This window comes from Macaca fascicularis, chromosome 4 (genome assembly GCF_037993035.2).
Source record: "Macaca fascicularis isolate 582-1 chromosome 4, T2T-MFA8v1.1".
In the NCBI taxonomy this organism is placed as follows: domain Eukaryota; kingdom Metazoa; phylum Chordata; class Mammalia; order Primates; family Cercopithecidae; genus Macaca; species Macaca fascicularis.
The window spans coordinates 101,867,885-101,887,394 of record NC_088378.1 but is presented as its reverse complement, the minus strand read 5'-3'; the positions used below and the strand labels follow the sequence as shown (position 1 = coordinate 101,887,394).

General features: G+C 41.6%; 1 protein-coding gene and 1 pseudogene across 10 annotated transcripts in view; one reads left to right on the top strand and one right to left on the bottom strand.

The window, feature by feature from the left end:
- The window catches only part of KCNQ5 (potassium voltage-gated channel subfamily Q member 5), a 567,701-nt gene that overhangs the window by 525,716 nt on the left and 22,475 nt on the right, over nucleotides 1-19,510 (top strand). For all 10 annotated transcript variants that reach the window (XM_074037671.1, XM_065543828.1, XM_074037670.1 and 7 more), the window contains one exon: nucleotides 12,676-12,784. In XM_074037671.1, the coding sequence (XP_073893772.1) occupies nucleotides 12,676-12,784 (109 nt within the window). The remainder of the gene's footprint in view (nucleotides 1-12,675; nucleotides 12,785-19,510) is intronic.
- Nucleotides 334-7,485, bottom strand: LOC123572857 (RNA-binding protein with multiple splicing 2 pseudogene; annotated as a pseudogene).

The following is a 19,510-nucleotide window of genomic DNA, read 5'->3' as shown; positions in this document are numbered from 1 at the left end:
GAGCGAGGCGAGCAGAGAGGGGCCAGGCAGGATGAACCGCCGGGGGCCAGGACCTGTTGCTATGGTGACAGCGTGAAGACAAACTGTACGCTGACATATACACAAGTGTAAGCGTCTTCATTCGTGCGACAAAACATGCAAAATTAAACGCCTCGTTTCCTCGAGGGGAGCTACAGAAGCAAGTTTGGGTGGGAGGTCAGGCCTTGCAGGGTCCCAGTGACCCTCGAAGCTGAATCTGGGCACCCCAGCGAGAAGGTCCCCAAATCCTCCTGAGAGGCGTTGGAGAAAGGCTTGAGGGTGCAGAAAAGGGCTGAAGAAGAGTAGGAAGGGGAAGGAGGAAGGGGAACAGGAAGGAGTATACTGGCCGCCCGGGGGCGGTGGGAGCTCAGGGGCCACCACTGCTGGTGATCCCAGCACCACCACAGATTCCCAGAACCAACTCCCCGGCGACCAGACGGAAGAACTAACAGAAATGATGATACTTCCATCCTTGCTGAGTGGTGTCAGAGGATGGGTACCAGCGCACCTGGCATGGAGGGGGGCGGCAGCTGCAGTGGCAGCTGGGTAGGTGAATGAAGCATGGGTGATGGGTGGGGTCAGCTCTGTAGTGTACAAAGGGTAGGAGCCCAGGCCTCTGGGGATGCAGGGATCAGAGCAGCCCCCTTCAGCTCATAGGGGTCCCGAGAGATGAAGTAAGTGTGCTCCTAGGGCGGGGTGCACTTTGGTGGGATTTGGAGTTGCCGTTAGCTTGCTCTTGGCCATCTTGGTGTTGGCTTTGGCAAACTCTAGTCTCAGGGCCTGTGGGTTCTCGGGATCTAAGCGAATACGGTTCAGCGCATTATTGGCCGCTTCTGCTCCTGCCCAGCTCTCAAAGATCACAAAACAAACAAGCTGTCTCGCGGTGAGCTTGATCACGGACTCTTCATACCCCCTTGAAAGGCCAGAAGAACAAGTAGAGTTCTCTGGGTTTAATGTCCATGGGGAGGCCGCTGATAGTGTCCGGGCCTCCTCCTCCAGGACGCCGCAGGAGCTCGCGCTGGAGCCAGTGCAGGTGCCGCCACCTCGCTCGCCCTCTGGTTGCTCCTGGTGCGGGGGACGGGGCGGGGCGGTGGGAAGTGAACGTCAAGGCAAGCGCGGCGCCGGCCCCAGCAGGGAGTGGGCATGGTTACCTTTAAGACTTGGAACTTTGGGCCGGGCGCGGTGGCTCACGCCTGTAATCCCAGCACTTTGGGAGGCCGAGGCGGGCGGATCACAAGGTCAGGAGATCGAGACCACGGTGAAACCCCGTCTCTACTAAAAATACAAAAAATTAGCCGGGCGCGGTTGTGGGCGCCTGTAGTCCCAGCTACTCGGGAGGCTGAGGCAGGAGAATGGCGTGAACCCGGGAGGCGGAGCTTGCAGTGAGCCGAGATCGCGCCACTGCACTCCAGCCTGGGCGACAGAGCGAGACTCCGTCTCAAAAAAAAAAAAAAAAAAAAAAAAGACTTGGAACTTTGGAAGATTTTTTTTGGGGGGGAGGGGGTGCAGGGAAACGGAGTCTTCCTCTGTCGCCAGGCTGGGGTGCAATGGCGCGATCTCGGCTCACTGCAACCTCCACCTCCCGAGTTCAAGCGATTCTCCTGCCTCAACCTCCCGAGTAGCTGAGACTACAGGCGCCCGCCACCACGCCCGGCTAATTTTTGTGTTTTTAGTAGAGACGGGGGTTTCACCATCTTGGTCAGGCTGGTCTCGAACCTGACCTCAGGTGATCCGCGCGCCTCAGCCTCCCAAAATGCTAGGATTACAGGCATGAGCCGCCACACCCGGCCCGGAAGATGTTTTTTTTCTTCATTCTGTTTTCCTATTTTTCAAATACTTCATATCAAAAAGTATACATTATTTTTGTGATGAAAAAATTCTTAAATTCCTTAGGAAACTTTAAATAAAATATAAATAATTTATAATCTCATGCACTAGTACAGCTAATTTTATTTTTACATATTCTCTTCTAGCTACTTTTCTTTTCACATACTATTGTACATAGTTATAATCAACATAAGTAGTTTCATATTTTAATTTCATTGCACATTTTAAAATATTTTCATGTTATTACATACTATTCATAATTGTATTTTTCATAACTGTGTAGTACACCTGCATGATCAAATGCTATAATTTACTATAATTTACAGTTTTCTATTTTAGGGCATTGAAACTTATATAACTATTTTTCAATGGTAGGTGATAAACATTATTGCATTAAGCTACATTTCTATTCTTTTTGAACTTACTTTCCGAAGGAAACTTCTCTGGTATAAAATTGTAAGATTGCTGATTATATAGCAAAGGCATGGAATCAATCTAAGTGCCCATCAGTGACAGATTTGATAAAGAAATTGTAGTATATACACACCATGGATACTATGCAGCCATAAAACAGAATGAGATCATGTCCTTTGCAGGAACACGAATGGAGCTGGAGGCCATTATCCTCACCAAACTAACACAGGAACAAAAAACCAAATACCACATGTTCTCACTTATAAGTGGGAGCTAAATGAGGAGAGCACATGGATACAAAGAGGGGAACAACACACACTGAGGCCTACTTGAGGGTGGATGGTGGGAGGAGAGAGAGGATCAGAAAAAATAACTGTTGGATAGTTCCTGGGTGATTAAATAATCTGTACAACAAACATGATTTTACCGATGTAATAAACCTTCTCATGTCCCCCTGAACTTAAAAGTTTAAAAATCAAAAATAAAAATAAAAAGATTGCTGATTATACATTGTCTTTTATTGCCATAAAAATTTAATCTAATTTATATTGTCACCAGCAATGTCAAAGTGTGCCAAATTTATCTCAATTTTGTATTAGTTATTATTCTTATGAAAATTAAATAGGTATAAGTTCATGCTTTTAATTTACAATATTTAAATTTCTAGTAAGACTGAATAATTTTCAGTCATTTTTTACTAGTCTTTCCTGACTGACTTATTTGTACATATATATTTTGGATTGTGATTCATTCAAATAAGTTCCTTATACATTATAGATATTAAGCCTTTTTTATATTTTGGAATTCTTCCATAATCAAGAATTTTTGGCATCGTAATTTAGTTATTGTGGGAAGTAACATGTTCTGTCTTCATTATCAAAGCTGCCAGCTCTCTCCTTTATAATTTCTCCTATTGCCCCAAATGTGAGGACGTTATTATTCCTCACAGGCAAAACAAGTGTTTCTGCTATGTCTTTGACAATTGGGTTTTATTTTTGTCGGTGACTGTGTAAGCTACTTGTGTGTAAAAGCAGTAGCGATTTCTTTAAAAGAGAAAGAGGGCCAAAGCCTGAGAAGAGGAGGTGTTTTGATGGCTGCGGGTGGAAGACAATGACTGGAATTCAGAAGGCTGAGGCCTTCAAGCTCAATTAAAGATGACTAGAATGTTGTGATAGGACAAAACCTTGTTCCTATATCACCAATTTATCAAAGGATTTTTAAATTGCTTTTCTGTTTTTTATGACGTAGTCATTTACTGCCGTCTTGTGAGGCATGTATGTTGTCTCAAATGGCTGCTCTGCAAAATATATCAGCAGCACCAAGGAACACAGGATGGCGGGTTAGCCAAACACACTGCTCAGCTCTGGCTGAGAGAAACCAGGAGACGTCATTTTTCTACCTACAGCCGGTGGTCTTTGCCCTTGGCTATACATTGGATTCCTTCAGAGAGCTGGGAACTCCAATGCCTGGGTCCTAGCCTTTGGTTTCTAATGTTGTTGGTCTTGAGAGCATCCTGGGTTTTGGGATTTTTTTAACACTCCCCAAATGATTTTAATGTGCAGCCGAATTTGAAACCCACTGTAATCATTTCATCAAGAAATGCAAAAAAGATATCCAAAATAAAAGAAATCAATGTATCGAAGAGATAGCTGTACTCCCATGTTTATTGCAGCACTATTCACAATATCTGAAATATGGACTTAACCTAAGTGCCCGTCAGTGAATGAATAGATAAGGAAAATGTGGCATAGATACACAATGAAATATTATTCATCCATTAAAAAGAATGAAATCCTGTCATTAGCAGCAACATGGATAGGACTGGAGGCCATTATGTTAAGTGAAATAGGCCAGGCACAGAAAGAAATAGATCATATGTGCTCATTCATATGTGGGACCTAAAAAAGTGGATCTCGGCCGGGCGCGGTGGCTCAAGCCTGTAATCCCAGCACTTTGGGAGGCCGAGACGGGTGGATCACGAGGTCAGGAGATCGAGACCATCCTGGTGAACACAGTGAAACCCCGTCTCTACTAAAACTACAAAAAACTAGCCAGGCGAGGTGGCGGGCGCCTGTAGTCCCAGCTACTCGGGAGGCTGAGGCAGGAGAATGGCGTGAACCCGGGAGGCGGAGCTTGCAGTGAGCTGAGATCAGGCCACTGCACTCCAGCCTGGGCGACAGAGCAAGACTCTGTCTCAAAAAAAAAAAAAAAAAAAAAAAAAAAGTGGATCTCATGAAGACAGAGCTTAGACTGGTGATTACAAGAGGCTGGGAAGAGAAGTTGGGAATTGGAAGAATGAGAATGAAGAGAGGTTAATTAATGGCTACAGTTTGCTAGAAGAAGTAAGTCCTAGTGTTTGATAGGTCAGTAGGGTGACTATAGGTTACAACAAGCTGTTGTATATTTGAAATAGCTAGAAAAGAATAATTCAAATATTTCTAGCATAAAGAAAAGACAGATATTTAAGATGATGGATAGCCCAAGTATACTGATTTGATCTTTACAAGTTTTATGAATGTAATAAATTATCACATGTACTCCAAAAATATGTACATCTATGTATCAATGAAAAATAGAATTATTTTTAAAAAGAAATGCAGAAAGAATCTAATCTGTAAAAGGAGGTAACTAAGAAAAAGAACTAGAAACTGCCTGTCCTTCTTCCATAAATACCTTCATCTTACTGGTAAAATTTCATAGTGGAAATAGAAATATGGTCTTTGGACATAGCAGAAGTTTCCAAAATGTTCTTCTTTACCATCCTCTCTCTTCATCATCTAATGTCCAAGTGGTCCTTTCCAGACAGTATGGAAAGTAGCAATTAGTAGTTTTTCAAAATTCAAAATTTGGCTTAGATCTTTTTATTTTATTTTTATTTATTTATTTATTTATTTTATTTAGAGATGGAGTTTCACTCTTGTTGCCTACACTGGAGTGCAATGGTGCGACCTTGGCTCACTGCAACCTCCTCTTCTCAGGTTCAAGCAATTCTCCTGCCTCAGCCTCCCAAATAGCTGGGATTACAGGTGCCTACCACCATGCTCAGCTAATTTTTTTGTGGTTGTATTTTTAGTAGAGATGGGGTTTCATCATGTTGGTCAGGCTGGTCTTGAACTTCTGACCTCAGGTGATCCACCTGCCTCGGCCTCTCAAAGTGCTGGGATTACAGGCATGAGCCACCGCGCCCAGCCAGCTTAGATCTTTTTAAATGTTGAGGAACAGAGTACTTGAAAGCAAATCCTGAACACTGCTAATTAATAGGAAACAGGAAAGGCTTGGGGAAGACAAATAGTTGCATTTTATATTTATTTTTCTCCCTAATGCCAAGCATGGACCATTCATGGGGCTAACTCTGCCAGAGAGGATCCCAAGGGGATCCCTCACAGAGAGCAAGACTTTGGGGAGGACCTTGTTCCATGGGCATTTTGCCCTTTTCTGAGTAGGTTTTGATTAAGTGGTCACATGAGTTCACGGTCCCATAACCTACATCTCCCAAAATACCAGAACAGAGAGGCAAACGTGTAGTTGGAGAACAGAGGGCCAACCTCAGCTGGAAATTTAGCCCCTCCTAAGCACTTTAGCATTCAGAGGGGTTTAAGCCCCTAGGAGTAATAAGAAAGACATTTAATGTGTTATTAACGTCACTGGAAAGAAAATTGACAACTCAAGATACAGCAGGTCCACAAATAAAATTGTTTCCTTCAACATCGTTTTGTTAGATGGATGAGAAAAAAAAAAAAAAATGATTCTTGGCTGGACCACTGTCTGTGTGGAGTTGGCACATCCTCCTCAGGCCTGTATGGGTTTTCTGCAGGTTCTCTGGTTTCCTCCCATATCCCAAAGCTGTGCACTGAAGTTCATTGGCGTGTCTAAATCATCCTCATCTGAGTGAGTGCGGGGGGGTGTGTGAGCATGCTCTGCTATGTGGTGCTTCCTGTCCATGGCTGTTAGCTGCCTTGTGCCCTCCACTGCCAGGATGGGCTCCAGCCACCCTCAACCCTGAACTGGAATAAGTGGGTTGGAAAATAAATGAATGAATGAATACAAATTATTGTAAAATCAAAATTTGTCAGAGCAGACTCAGTGGCTCACACCTGGAATTCCACACTTTGGGAGGTCAAAGCGGGAGGATCATTTGAGGTCAGGAGTTCAAGACCAGCCTTGGCAACATAACAAGACCTCTCCATCTCTGCAAAGAATTAAAAAATGAAAATAAAAACTAGCCAGACATAGTGACATGTGCCTGTAGTCCTAGCTAAAGGGAGGCTAAGGAGGGAGGATAACTTGAGCCCAGGTGGTTGAAGTTACAGTTACCTATGATCACACCACTGCACTCCAGCCTAGGCAACAGAGGGAGATGCTGCCTCAAAAATAATAATAATAATAATAAATAACCATACTTCTGGCAGTAAAATGAGTTTGGTTAAAAATAACTAAATAGGCCAGGCATGGTGGCTCGCACCTGTAATCCTAACACTTTGGGAGGCCGGGTGGATCACATGAGGTCAGGAGTTCAAGACCAGCCTGGCCAACATGATGAAACCCCATCTGTACTAAAAATACAAAAAATTAGCTGGGCATGGTTGCAGGCACCCGTAATCCCAGCTACTCGGGAAGCTGAGGCAGGAGAATCGCTTGAACCCGGAGGGGCAAAGGTTGCAGTGAGCCAAGATCGCACCACTTCACTCCAGCCTGGGCTAAAGAGCAAGAATCTGTCTCAAAAATAAAATAAATAAATAAGTAAATAAATAGCATACAATAATCCTACAAATACACAACAACTGATGCAGTAGGAAAGCACCCAGCAAGCCCACCAATATTCGCTCTTGTTTTTTAACTGTATAGTGGTAGGAGGTGCCCCTTCTAATTTTCGCTTGGCAATCATTTATTCTTTGATTTAACCTCCCCCACCATGACCACTGTCACTCAGATTCACCAAAAATTAGGTAAATAATTATCTTACTTGTTTTTATTAATATTTCTTAAATGTATATGTAGCTCACATTTGTTTCAGTGTTTAATATTGTGTTTTGTGTCTTTATGTAGAAATTGGTGATGTTTTTGTGACCAGAAATATGCCATAGGACTTTAACTCTTGTTTAGATCACATAGCTATGGTAAAATCGTTTTCATTATACATGATTTCACTTAAAGTCACAATTTCCAAGAACCTACCGAAGGCATTAAGTGAGGACTTGGTGTACTTATGAAGCAGAAAGACGGCATCTTGCTCATCTTTGTAGCTTTGAAGCAAGAAAAAAAAATTCCCTAATTCACTCCTGCCTCAACACATGCCAGCAAAGATATATTTCCTATTCATTTGCTCTGACTACACCTACCCAAAAAAAAAGCAGGATTGAGTGTTTAATTTACGGCTTAAGCAATCAAATTATAAAGTGCTATATAAAACTGCACAATCAGATGCATTTGACTATAATGTAATTGATGACTGACTTTCATCCTCTGTCCAGCCCTGTTCCTAAACAGGATGAGTCTCTTACTGGGGTACAGGATGTTGATGGGGAGTGCAACATTAGGCTGGGAGGTAATGTCTTGTAATCATTTGGGATGTTCTTAGGTTCATTTATGTGTGAACAATATAGTTTCACTATCTTTACTTTTGTGCTTATTGTGACTGTACACATCTGCTGAAAGAAAGTTTTCCATTAACTTCAAAATTAAAGGACTCTGTATTTTATGCTATTTCATTATTTGGACCTGCATTATCATGTTATGGCTGGTTATATTGTGTTTTCAAATACGGAAGTTATAATATAGGCTTGCAGGATCTGTCTTGTAACCACTCCAGTGTTCCCCAGCTTCCTGAGATATGGGAAGAGACTAAGATAGAAGTACCTCTCATTCAGATTCAGATGAGGGAAAGCAGTCATATGCCTCTATTTTGAAGGACAGCATAAAATACTCTTGTGAATTCTGTACTGACAATCTTTTTTTTTTTTTTTTTAAAGAGACTGGGTCTCACTCTGTTGCCCAGGCTGGAGTGAAGTAGTACAATCATAGCTAACTGCACCCTTGAACTCCTGGTCTGAAGCTATTCTCCCTCTTCAGCCTCCTGAGTAGCTTGAATGACTACAGGCACACACACCACCATGCCTAGCTTTTTTTATTTTTATTAATATTATTATCTGTAGAGACGGGGTTGCCCAGGCTGGTATCAAACTCCTGGCCTTAAGCAATCCTCCTGCCCCAGCCTCCCAAAGTGCTGGGATTAAAGGAATGAGCCACCATGCTCAGATGTACTGGGACTCTTGATAAAGTTTGTTATTCAATATTTCTTTTGGGGAGCTAACATCTGGGCATCTCCCAGGGCTCCGTAATGATGGCTGGTGGCTTCAGTTTTGTCAGCCACCCAGTCTGTATATGAGTCCTCTATTCCACCTGACCTCTCCTCATCCCTTACACACACCCCTTGAAGTTCCAGAGTCTGTATATTTCCAAGGCTCCTTTGGGTGTGGCCTGGCCCAGCACATGGCCATGGTGACCACATTGCTCAAAATCAAATCTCTGGATGTTATGGGGTCCACACCATGCCAAGTGCACCAGCCATGTGAAAGAAAATGTGATGCGAGGGGAGATGGGAACCCAGATACCAATAAGAGATACAAGAAGGGCAGCTGGGTGTGGTGGTTCACACCTGTAATCCCAGCACTTTAGGAGGCCAAGGCCGGCAGATCACCTGAGGTCAGGAGTTTGAGACCAGACTAGCCAACATGGTAAAACCCCGTTTCTACTAAATATTTAAAAATAAGCCAGGTATGGTGGTGGGCACCTGTAATCCCAGCTACTCAGGAGGCAGGATAATTGCTTGAACCCAGTAGGCAGAGGTTGCACGGAGCCGAGATTGTGCCACTACACTCCAGTCTGGGCGACAGAGCAAGACGCCATCTCAAAAAAAAAAAAAGAGACAGAGATACAAGAAGGGCAAATCTGGAAGCAGTCAGAGGTGAGGTTCAGGGTCAGACAGCTCCAGAACCCAACTGCTGGGGTTTAAGTTCTCATTCTGTCATTTATTCTCCAAGTGTCCTTCAGCAAGTTCCTTAGCCTTCTGTTCTTCACTTTCATAATCTATAAAACAAGAGGTAATAGTAAAACACACTTCATGGGGTTTTGATACAATTAATTAAAGTTCTTGGCACATAATTAGATTTCTCTAAAAAAAAAAAAAAAAAAAACTCTTATTACTATCATCATCATTATTGTCCTGGAGTAAAGAATTGGAGGCCATGAAGGAAAGTTTCCCCAGCTGTATTCATTTCCTTGGGCTGCCATCCCCAATTACCACAAATCAGGTGACTTGAAAGCACAGAAATGTATTATCTCACAGTACAGGAGTCCAGAAGTCTATGAAATCATGGGATCATTATGGTTGCTTCCTTCTGGAAGCTCTGCAGGAGAAACCATCCCCTGCCTCTCTCCTAATGACTGGTGGTGGCCAACAATCCCTGGTATTCCTTGGCTTGTAGATGCATCACTCCAGTCTCTGCTTCCATCTTCTCTGTGTCCCTGTGTCTTTTCCTTTTCTGTTTCATAAAGACATTTTTGCTGCATTTAGAGTACCCCCAATCCAGTGTCATCTCATTTTGAACCTTACATTAATTACATGTGCAAGACCTTTATTCCAACTAAGGTCATATTCCAATGTTCCACGTGGACATAAATCTTGGGGTAACTCTATTCATCCTACTACAGCAACTAAGAGCAGGTTAAATAAAATCAGAAGAAACCACGAACAATTCCTGGAAAGAATGTCGTCAAACCATGGTCATGATGTTTATGGGCTAACAAGACTGTGTTGTGTGGGTGGTCAATCCAGCAAACTGGACTACCCTGAAGGTCATCACTGAGTCCGAACCAACTGTCAAACACAGAGTTAATCAATGTACTCTCATTCCAACTGGGGCAAACTTCTCTGGAGAAAACACGTATCTGATGGGAGCAAGCTATGCACATCAGGTAACACGCACGTGTAGTGAGCTCTTTGCCCTGTCTCTCCTGACATGTTGTAGTCACCATTTAACCCCAAACTCATTCTGACACTGAGTAATGCAATGCAAAGGGCATGGGCTTTGGAGCCTCAGGGAACTGAATTCTAATGTCATCCTTTGCAACTTACTAGCTCCACTTGCCACCTTCATGGCCTCAGATGAGGTACTTACCCTCTCCAAGCCTTAATTTCTGCATCTGAAAATTGGTCATAATACCACTAACAACTTGTAAAGTTGCTCTACGTATGAAAACTAATATATGCAGAAGCTGCACCTAAGTACCTGGTGTAAATTTCAATGAGTGATTGCTTTTGTCTTAGTCTATTTGCACTGCTATAACAAAATGCCTAAGACTGGTTAACTTACAAAGACTAGAAATTTATTTCTCACAGTTCTGGAGGTTGGAAGTTCAAAATGGCACCTTTCTACTGAGTCTCCCATAAGGGACAAACGTTATGTCCTCACATGGTAGGAAGACCAGAGGGCAGGAGGGCCTACCTAGTTCACTCCAGCCCTTCTATAAGGTCACTAATCCCATTCATGAGGGCTCCACCCTCATAAATGAATCACCTCCTAAAGTTCCCACATCTTAATACTATCACACTGGTGATTAAGTTTCAACATATGAATACAGGAAGACAAATTTAGAAAAATAACACTATTAGTATCATTATTGTGAGGTAGTAATTTCATCTCTCCCCTACTAGGCTTGAGGGCAAGAAAGCCAAAGGGACCTTGAAGAAGAGCTGTGAAGATCCATGTGTCTACATGTATCTCATCATCTCTTCCCCCACCACCACCGGCATTACAGCACAAAAGTAAACTGCATAAACACACTGTAAATATTCATTGATGTAAATGACACACAAACGGCATTACAAATATAAGCACTGCCTCAATGAATGAACCTCCAATAGCCTTTCAAAATTTGGAGCCCAACCAGGACAGCCCATGGCAAAGTCTTTCCCTTTCATGACTTAGCAAATGAACACTGCACAGAGCAAAGGCAACACAAAGTAGTATTCATCCTCTAGTGTATGTCAACATTTAGAGAGGATTGGACCATATAAAAATGGTATTTGTAGGCCAGGCACGATGGCTCACCCCTGTAATCCCAGCAATTAGGGAGGCTAAGGCAGATGGATCACTTGAGGCCAGTAGTTTGAGACTAGCCTGGTCAACATGGTGAAACCCTGTCTCTACTAAAAACACAAAAATTGGCTGAGTGTGGTGGTGTGGGCCTGTAATCCCAGTTGCTTGGGGGCTGAGGCATGAGAATTGCTTCAACCCAATAGGTGGAGGGTACAATGAGCCAAGATCGTACCACTGCACTCCAGCCTGGGCGACAAAACAAGACTTTGTCTCAAAAAAAAAAAAAAAGGGGGGTATTTGGAGGCCACATAACTCCTCTTTCATGAGAGCATTTTTATTACTTTATTTACTTTGTATTACCACAATAACACATGTTCACTGGAGAAATGTTAGAAAATACAGGCAAGCAAAAACAATAAAATCATTCTTAATTTCAGATATGTAGAGTTTTTTTCTTTAACAATATATTGTGACACTTTCCCAATCATTAGACTTCAACATCATTTTTTAAAGTTGTCTAATATTCCATTATATAAACCTACCAATATTCACTTAACCTATCCCCCATCAGAGGAATTTTAACTTCATTCCAATGTTTTGTTACTGTAAACAGAAATGCAATGAAATGAGTTTATTCCTTATTTGTTTCACAAATTCATAATAATTTGGCATTTAATATAACCCTGCTCCCTTCCCCAAACACTTGCAATTAACCCAAAAGTAAATTTCCTTCGTTTATGAAAAACTGATTTTTTATCCAGTCTGAAAATCTGCTCTCCGCTTTGGCTGTATGATCTGAAGCAAGCTCTTTCCTGGCCGCCTGTATCCAGTAACTAATAAGTAGTCAGCATTCTTGGCTCTGGCTACTTAGCTTACTTGTTCAGGTCATAAGGCTAATGGGGTCAATGTCATGGGATGTGAGCTTGCTATATACAGGCCAGTTAGTTACAAGTCCAAAGACTATTTCTGTAACTCCAGACAGCTGTCATTTAAAAACTGGCTGTTAGTTTCCAAGGAACTGGGCAAAAGAGCATAGGTAGATCCACACAAATCCATCACCAGTACTGGAAAGATAATGTGTCAATAGCTTCATCTTGCCCATAGAAAACAGTTCAGAAAAGTATTCATATTTAAAACTGGGGAGGCTGTGGAAAAACAAGAAAGAATAATATTGGCAAGACAATTGGCTGACCTTATACATATCTTGGCTTATCAGCTTAGTGTGTGACTATCCTGCCATTTCCACGTGAGAAAAATTCAGCAACACGTTTCAAATTGCGGATGGTGGTGGTATTTAACTGGCAATATTCTCTTGCAGCTGACACAGCCCTTGGCACTGATGATGTATATGATGAAAAAGGATGCCAGTGTGATGTATCAGTGGAAGACCTCACCCCACCACTTAAAACTGTCATTCGAGCTATCAGGTTGGTGAAATCCTGAACAAAGTGATTCAGAGACATACTTATGATTAATTGAATTACGATGTTGCTAAATTCTTTTTCTGCAGGTAAATGTCCTGGAATAAACACTTTCCCTTTTCCTATTCATCCATATGCCTATTGAATTGTGAAATATTTGTTTCTTAATAGAAAACTCTGCTGTGTTCAACACAGAGTTATAAAACATGGGTGGGATTTGAAAAGCCAGGTCATGTTTGAGAGATTACACGAGTCTTGGCTTGTCATGTGTATTTACTGCTTTAAGGACATATAGTTTGTTGATGCAATTGGATTTTTAAATTATTTTTATGACTTGCTCCAATCTATATTCTGTACAGAATTGTATATCAAAGAAAAGGCCTTGTAGGTTATTTCAAAATGGGTTGAGTTCTGAAAATGGGAAACCCAAAAGTATTTTGCAGTGACTTAGTCTTATTACCCGAAATGTAATTGTTAAAGGCTGATCTTAATTTGCTTCCTCTACTGGTGGTAGAGAGCTAAGAGAGTATACCTAGCAACTTAAATTTACATTTTCCATGACCTTTCCCACCACACACACACACAGACAGGCGCGTGCATGTGCGCACACACACACGCAATCAAGATCTGGACTATATTAACTGCTGCATGCTCAGCTGGCCCAGTTTAATCCTTTTGGGAGAATTTGTATATGTCAGGGAATGCTGAGTAACTATATTGCAAAAAAAAGAAATACCTCTGCCTGTTGGTGAAAAACTAGAAGAAAGTTCAAAATATCCAAACCAGGCCAGGTGCGGTGCCTCATGCCTGTAATCCCAGCACTATGGGAGGCTGAGGGGGGCAGATCACTTGAGGTCAGGAGTTTGAGATAAGCCTAGCCAACATGGCGAAACCCCATCTCTACTAAAAATACAAAAATTAGCTGGGTGTGGTGGCGGGCACCTGTAATCCCACATACTTGGGAGGCTGAGGCAGGAGAATTGCTTGAACCCGGGAGGTGGAGGTTGCAGTGAGCTGAAATCATGCCAGTGCACTCCAGCCTGGGCAACAGAACAGGATTCTGTCTCCAAAAAATAAAATAAAATATCCAAACCAATTTAGCTATTCACATGTTTGGTCTAATCTTGAATATTAGTATGATTGATTACTTATTTCTGTTTTTAGTTGGTCATTTGGCATCATGTTAGACATTTATTTACTCTATAGTTGAGAGTCACTGGGAAAGCAGAAATGAGTTCTAAAGATTTTCATAAATGTTTGTGGGGGCAAAGAAAATCATGGTGTGATGAAACTCCAGAACATGTTTAAACACTATCTGTAGCAGGAGACTAAAAAAAAAAGTGAAGTCCAATTACTTCTCAATGGAACCCTCAAGTCACAAACCCTATGGGTGAAGAGATTACACCTTCCTATTTGGCCTGGACAGTCCCAGATTGTGCCTCTAGTCTCATCATTAGTGTTAATAATGCTCCCATCTTTCTCAAAGTATCCCTGTTTGGACAACCAATTATACAGTCCCCCTATCTCTGGTGAACCTAGAAGCCTCGGGTGATGTATACGCCCGGATAACTGAGAATATGTAGTGAAATGTTGTCTGAAGCCTTCAGTTAAAGGGATAGAGAGGATTTAGAACTGCACTGTCCAATATGATAGCCACTGGCTACTTGAGGCTACTGAGGCTATTTAAATTTGAATTAATTAAAATGAAATACATTTTAAAATTCAGTTGATCAGTCGCACCATTCATATTTCAACTGGTCAATAGCCACAGGTGGCCAGTGGCTACTTCATTAGACAAAGAAACAAAACATTTCCCTTGTCACAGAAAATTCTATTGAACATTACTGGTCTAGAAGTCACCTTGAAATTTTTCATGTGTTGAGTATATCCATAAAAGACCCTAAAGTGAAGGTGGGGCAATTCAGTCCAGGAATTAATCTGACTTGCAGCAAGTATGGAAAATCTTATCTAGTGAGAGCAGATTAGGCTTCCTAAAAGTCATACTTAACCCAGTTTATGTCATTTCCCAAGACCTTCTGAAGCTTTCTGCTTTTGCTTTACAACCTATAAAATGGATTGTGAGCTGCAAGAAAGAAAATGAAATAGGTTTATTCTGCTAGCTAAGCACTTTAGCAATGGCTTAAGATTTACTTTGTTATTCTTCTTGAAACTCGACTGATTTTTGTGACGTCCTTTGCAGAATTCCTTTGCTTTTCAGAATTCTTTCTTGGTTCTTATTTTTAATGGAACTTTACTATTTACATGTCTATCTTTTTGTGGATTCCTGATGTTTTCTGCTTGCTGCGTTGTGATACCTGAGGGAGATGTTTTTCTCCTCCATATCCTGATTCTGCTTAGTGGTTTTTCATCACTTCTAAATTCCATTTCAAATTAACAGATTATGTCGCTTGAACCCAGGAGGCGGAGGCTGCAGTGAGCCGAGATCGCGCCACTGCACTTCACCCTAGAAGACAGAACAAGACTCTGTCTGAAAAATAAAAATAAAATAAAGAAAATACAATTAAATTAACAGATTCTGTAAAAACCTAATAGCTACGCTCAATAGCTCAATAACCTAATTGAAAATTTTTTATTCATGGTGTACTTAATTTCTAAAGATACTTAATTTAAAAACCAACCAATACAATGAGCAGTTCTAAAAAGAAGTTTGCAGGTGTAAGTCCTAAATCTTATGCACAGGGGTCCTTTTCCTAAGGAGTTTAATTATGTTAATAAGTTCAACAGCAGTTGCCGGAGGGTTTTTTGCCGGAACCTGCCCGCCTCTTGCAGCTCCCCTGAAGCAGTATGTATACGTATATGACTGACTGCGAGTGCGAAACATCTATTATTCACCCCTAAAATAGGAACTTTGGGCATTTTTCTTGTCATTTTTTAATTGTTAGAATGTTTAATATGAATATTTAAATATGCCTTTTGTATTTCAGTAACTCTTGCAATAGTAGTTTTTCCTAACAGCCAAATTAAAATGTGTAACAAAAACTCTGTATTCCACTGCAAGGATGACAATATGGAAAATAATATTACTATCTTCACAAAGAGCAAAGTAAGAGTTCTTATTTTCAGTTATCAGTATTTATTAAACATCTGCCATTTTTTAGAGATGATTAAGGACACTCTTTGAACTTGTCTGAATTCTATTATCCAAATGCACTCTGACACTTTTTAAAAAATAAATAATGTCACTGTTTATGGTACATAGTAAAGAATGACTATTCTTAGACTATTTCCAAACTATGTCTTTTACTCAGAAGAAAACTTAGTTTTGTATATTTCTTCCAGAATTATCATAGATTTTTCTCAAAATATCATTTCAGGGAAATGCAAAAATTTGCTGGAAATGTGTTTTGAAACTCACCTCTAGGAGTGAAGATTGTACTTATTTTTAACAAAAGCCCCATATTGTAGTGATTCAGTTCAATGTTAAGTTTCTTTTTATCCACTCATAGAAATTAGTTCCTAAATGGAAAGATAAAATTAGCAGGAAAGTAAACAAACAAATGGATAGGCTCTAGAGGATTCTACACACTCACTTATACCTATTTCATAGTAGATCACCTGTTTTTCTATCACTGTCTTAAAACTATAGCCCATAAATTACCTAGATATGTTCCTTCACAGTGTCAAGCATCTGGCTAACTGGGACTATCTGAAGGTAACGGACTATTCCCTTTCATGCTAGTACTTGGCTTTGTAGTCATTACATACAAATATATGAATCTTGGGCAAAATTTTACACAAAAATTAATATATCTTTTTAAATTTTAAATAACAGGCCAGGCATGGTGACTCATACCTATAAACCCAGCAATTTGGGAGGCTGAGTTGGGCAGATCACTTTAGCTCAGGAATTCAAGACCAGTCTGGGCAACACGGTAAAAACCTGTCTCTAAAGGAAAAAAAAAAAAAAAAAAAATGAATGATACTAAAATAACAAATATTTGAAAGTCATATACACCTGCATATTTATGGAAGAGCCCCAGAATAATAACTTTTTGAAATATAACAGAAATTGTATTTATGTACTGAACTGGCAGGTAATTTATCAGATATGCACACCAACGCAACATATAAGTACTGTGTAAAGGATTCACCATTTGGGGGAAAGAGCTTTGTTAAAACAGTGCAGTGCAAAGCTTACCTGCTTCTTACCAGTATTGTTTTCATAGAATTACTACATCTAGAATCAAAGTTACTCTTTTTTTTTCAATTTTTAAAACTATTTCAACAGATATAAAATTACCCTGTCAAATTGCTATTAAAAGTTTCTGGCCGGGCGCGGTGGCTCAAGCCTGTAATCCCAGCACTTTGGGAGGCCGAGGCGGGTGGATCACGAGGTCAGGAGATCGAGACTATCCTGGCTAACATGGTGAAACCCCGTCTCTACTAAAAATACAAAAAACTAGCCGGGCGTGGTGGCGGGCGCCTGTAGTCTCAGCTACTTGGGAGGCTGAGGCGGGAGAATGGCGTGAACCCGGGAGGCGGAGCTTGCAGTGAGCCGAGATCACGCCACTGCACTCCAGCCTGGGAGACACAGCGAGACTCCGTCTCAAAAAAAAAAAAAAATACAAAAAAAAATAAAAGTTTCTAAGCACTAATCTCTTCACGGATTGGTACCCAATGGTTGGTGAAGCTGCTCTGGTCCTCAGACCACACTTTTAAGGCCACTCTTAATAAGAACCTCAGTGACAGTTGTTTTCCTGTCAGTTTGTTTTATACAACCATGTTTTCTGTCAGTTGTCAAGAACTGAATCAAAATACCGTACAACCTGTTCTTTTTGTGAATATCAACAAAACCACTGATGCAGATTACTCATTATTTTGAAGAGAAATGACCAAGAAACTATCGATTGTGTCTTGCTCTTTCCGTCTCTTACTATCTCCATGCAATAATGGTCATGCCTGCTATGTTTCACTTTATGCATCCTTTTCTTTCCCAGGCCAGACTAGCCTTTTAGAGAATCAAATAAATACATGAATAAGGTCCAGGGTGAAAACTCAAAGAAGTCTTTAGTTGAAGCTGAAGCCCGACTTTATACTGGTACCATTGGCTAATTCTATACCCTCCTCCCACCCTCCCTGAAGCTGCTAGGGAGAAGTAGTCCAAGAAACAGGACAGCCTCTCTACACCCTTGAGCAACTCACACTCCCTCTTCAAGCTTCTGTTTCCTCATTGGCAAACTGGGGATGGTAATGGTATTGACTTCATAGGGTTGTAGTAAGGAATTAATAAATGAATAAACATTTGCAAAGCACTTAGAACAGTATACACGGTCAGCACTATGTAGATGCTAATATTATTACCCTTGAGTTGTCTGGACTCCTTATGCCTTCCAGCATGCTGCCTCCACTGCCCATCCTCTGCTCTGGGTCAGCCTTTTCCTTTCTGAGCTCCACCCGCTTCCATGATGAGTCACATGAGAGGAGCACTTTGTTGCCTCTTCTGAAGGATACTCCCATCTTCCAAAACATATACAGCCTCACCTGCTTGCATCTCCTTCACCTGGAAGCACTTGCCATTTTCCCTTTGAAGTTACCTTCCCACCACCTGGGCTGAGAAATTACTCAGAGCTGGAAGAGCAATTTTTTTTTTTTAGACAGAGTTTCGCTCTTGTTGCCCAGGCTGTGGCACGATCTTGGCTCACCACAACCTCCACCTTCCAGGTTCAAGCAATTCTCCTGCCTTAGCCTCTCGAGTAGCTGGGATTGCAGACATGCGCCACCATGCCCAGCTAATTTTGTATTTTTAGTAGACAGGGTTTCTCCATGTTGGTCAGGCTGTAAACAGGGTTTCTCCATGTTGGTCAGGCTGGTCTCGAACTCTCGACCTCAGGTGACCCGCCACTTCGGCTTCCCAAAGTGCTGGAATTACAGGCATGAATCACTGTGCCTGGCCTGGAAGAGCAATTTTTTCACCCATGAAGAACAACCATGAATCAATGTTCCAAGTAAATCTCACCTCTTTTCTCCTCAAGGTGAGCTTGCAGCCTTCCCAGGCACCCTCTGAAGAAGCAACAGGACAATGAAAGGAAGAAGTTAGCTCTTCCCTCTCCCTCCCTGACCCTTGTCGAAGCCTGATTAGAGACTCTTAAAGCTCTTCCCAGGGGTTCAGTGCATGCATCTGAAAAATAGCTCTTGAGTTTCAACTGTGCACCAGGCACAGAGATAAACGTTAACAAGAAAGATGGATCCCTGCTGAGAGTTGTGAGGAGCTACCAGAAAAGTAGAGTCGATTACAATGCAGAGCAGTATATTACTACAATGACAGAAGTCCAGGACGGTTTAGGCCAACCTATATGGGCACTTTTGGGGAAGGTAGCATTTGGGAAGACTCTAAAAGAAGGAAAAGAAGAAATCTGGTAGATATGTAGGAACTAGCCAGGTTACTAAGGAGGGTGATAGAGGATGGGCAGAGAACACTGCAATTGCAAAGAAGCAGAAGTGAAGGTGGCATTAGAAAGTATGGGTGACAGTTGAAGGTGGAGGACAAGGATGAGGAGAGTATGGCTGAAGGGAGGAGGAGGAACCCTAAGAATGAACAGGAATGTGGAGGATTCTAAGTACAGAAATGAATTTATCAGATCCGTGCATGATATGGTTTGGATCTGTGTCCTTGCCCAAATCTCGTGTCAAACTGTAATCCCCAGTGTCGAAGGAGGAGCCTGGTGGGAGGTGATTGGATCATGGGGGCGGATTTCCCCCTTGCTCTTCTCA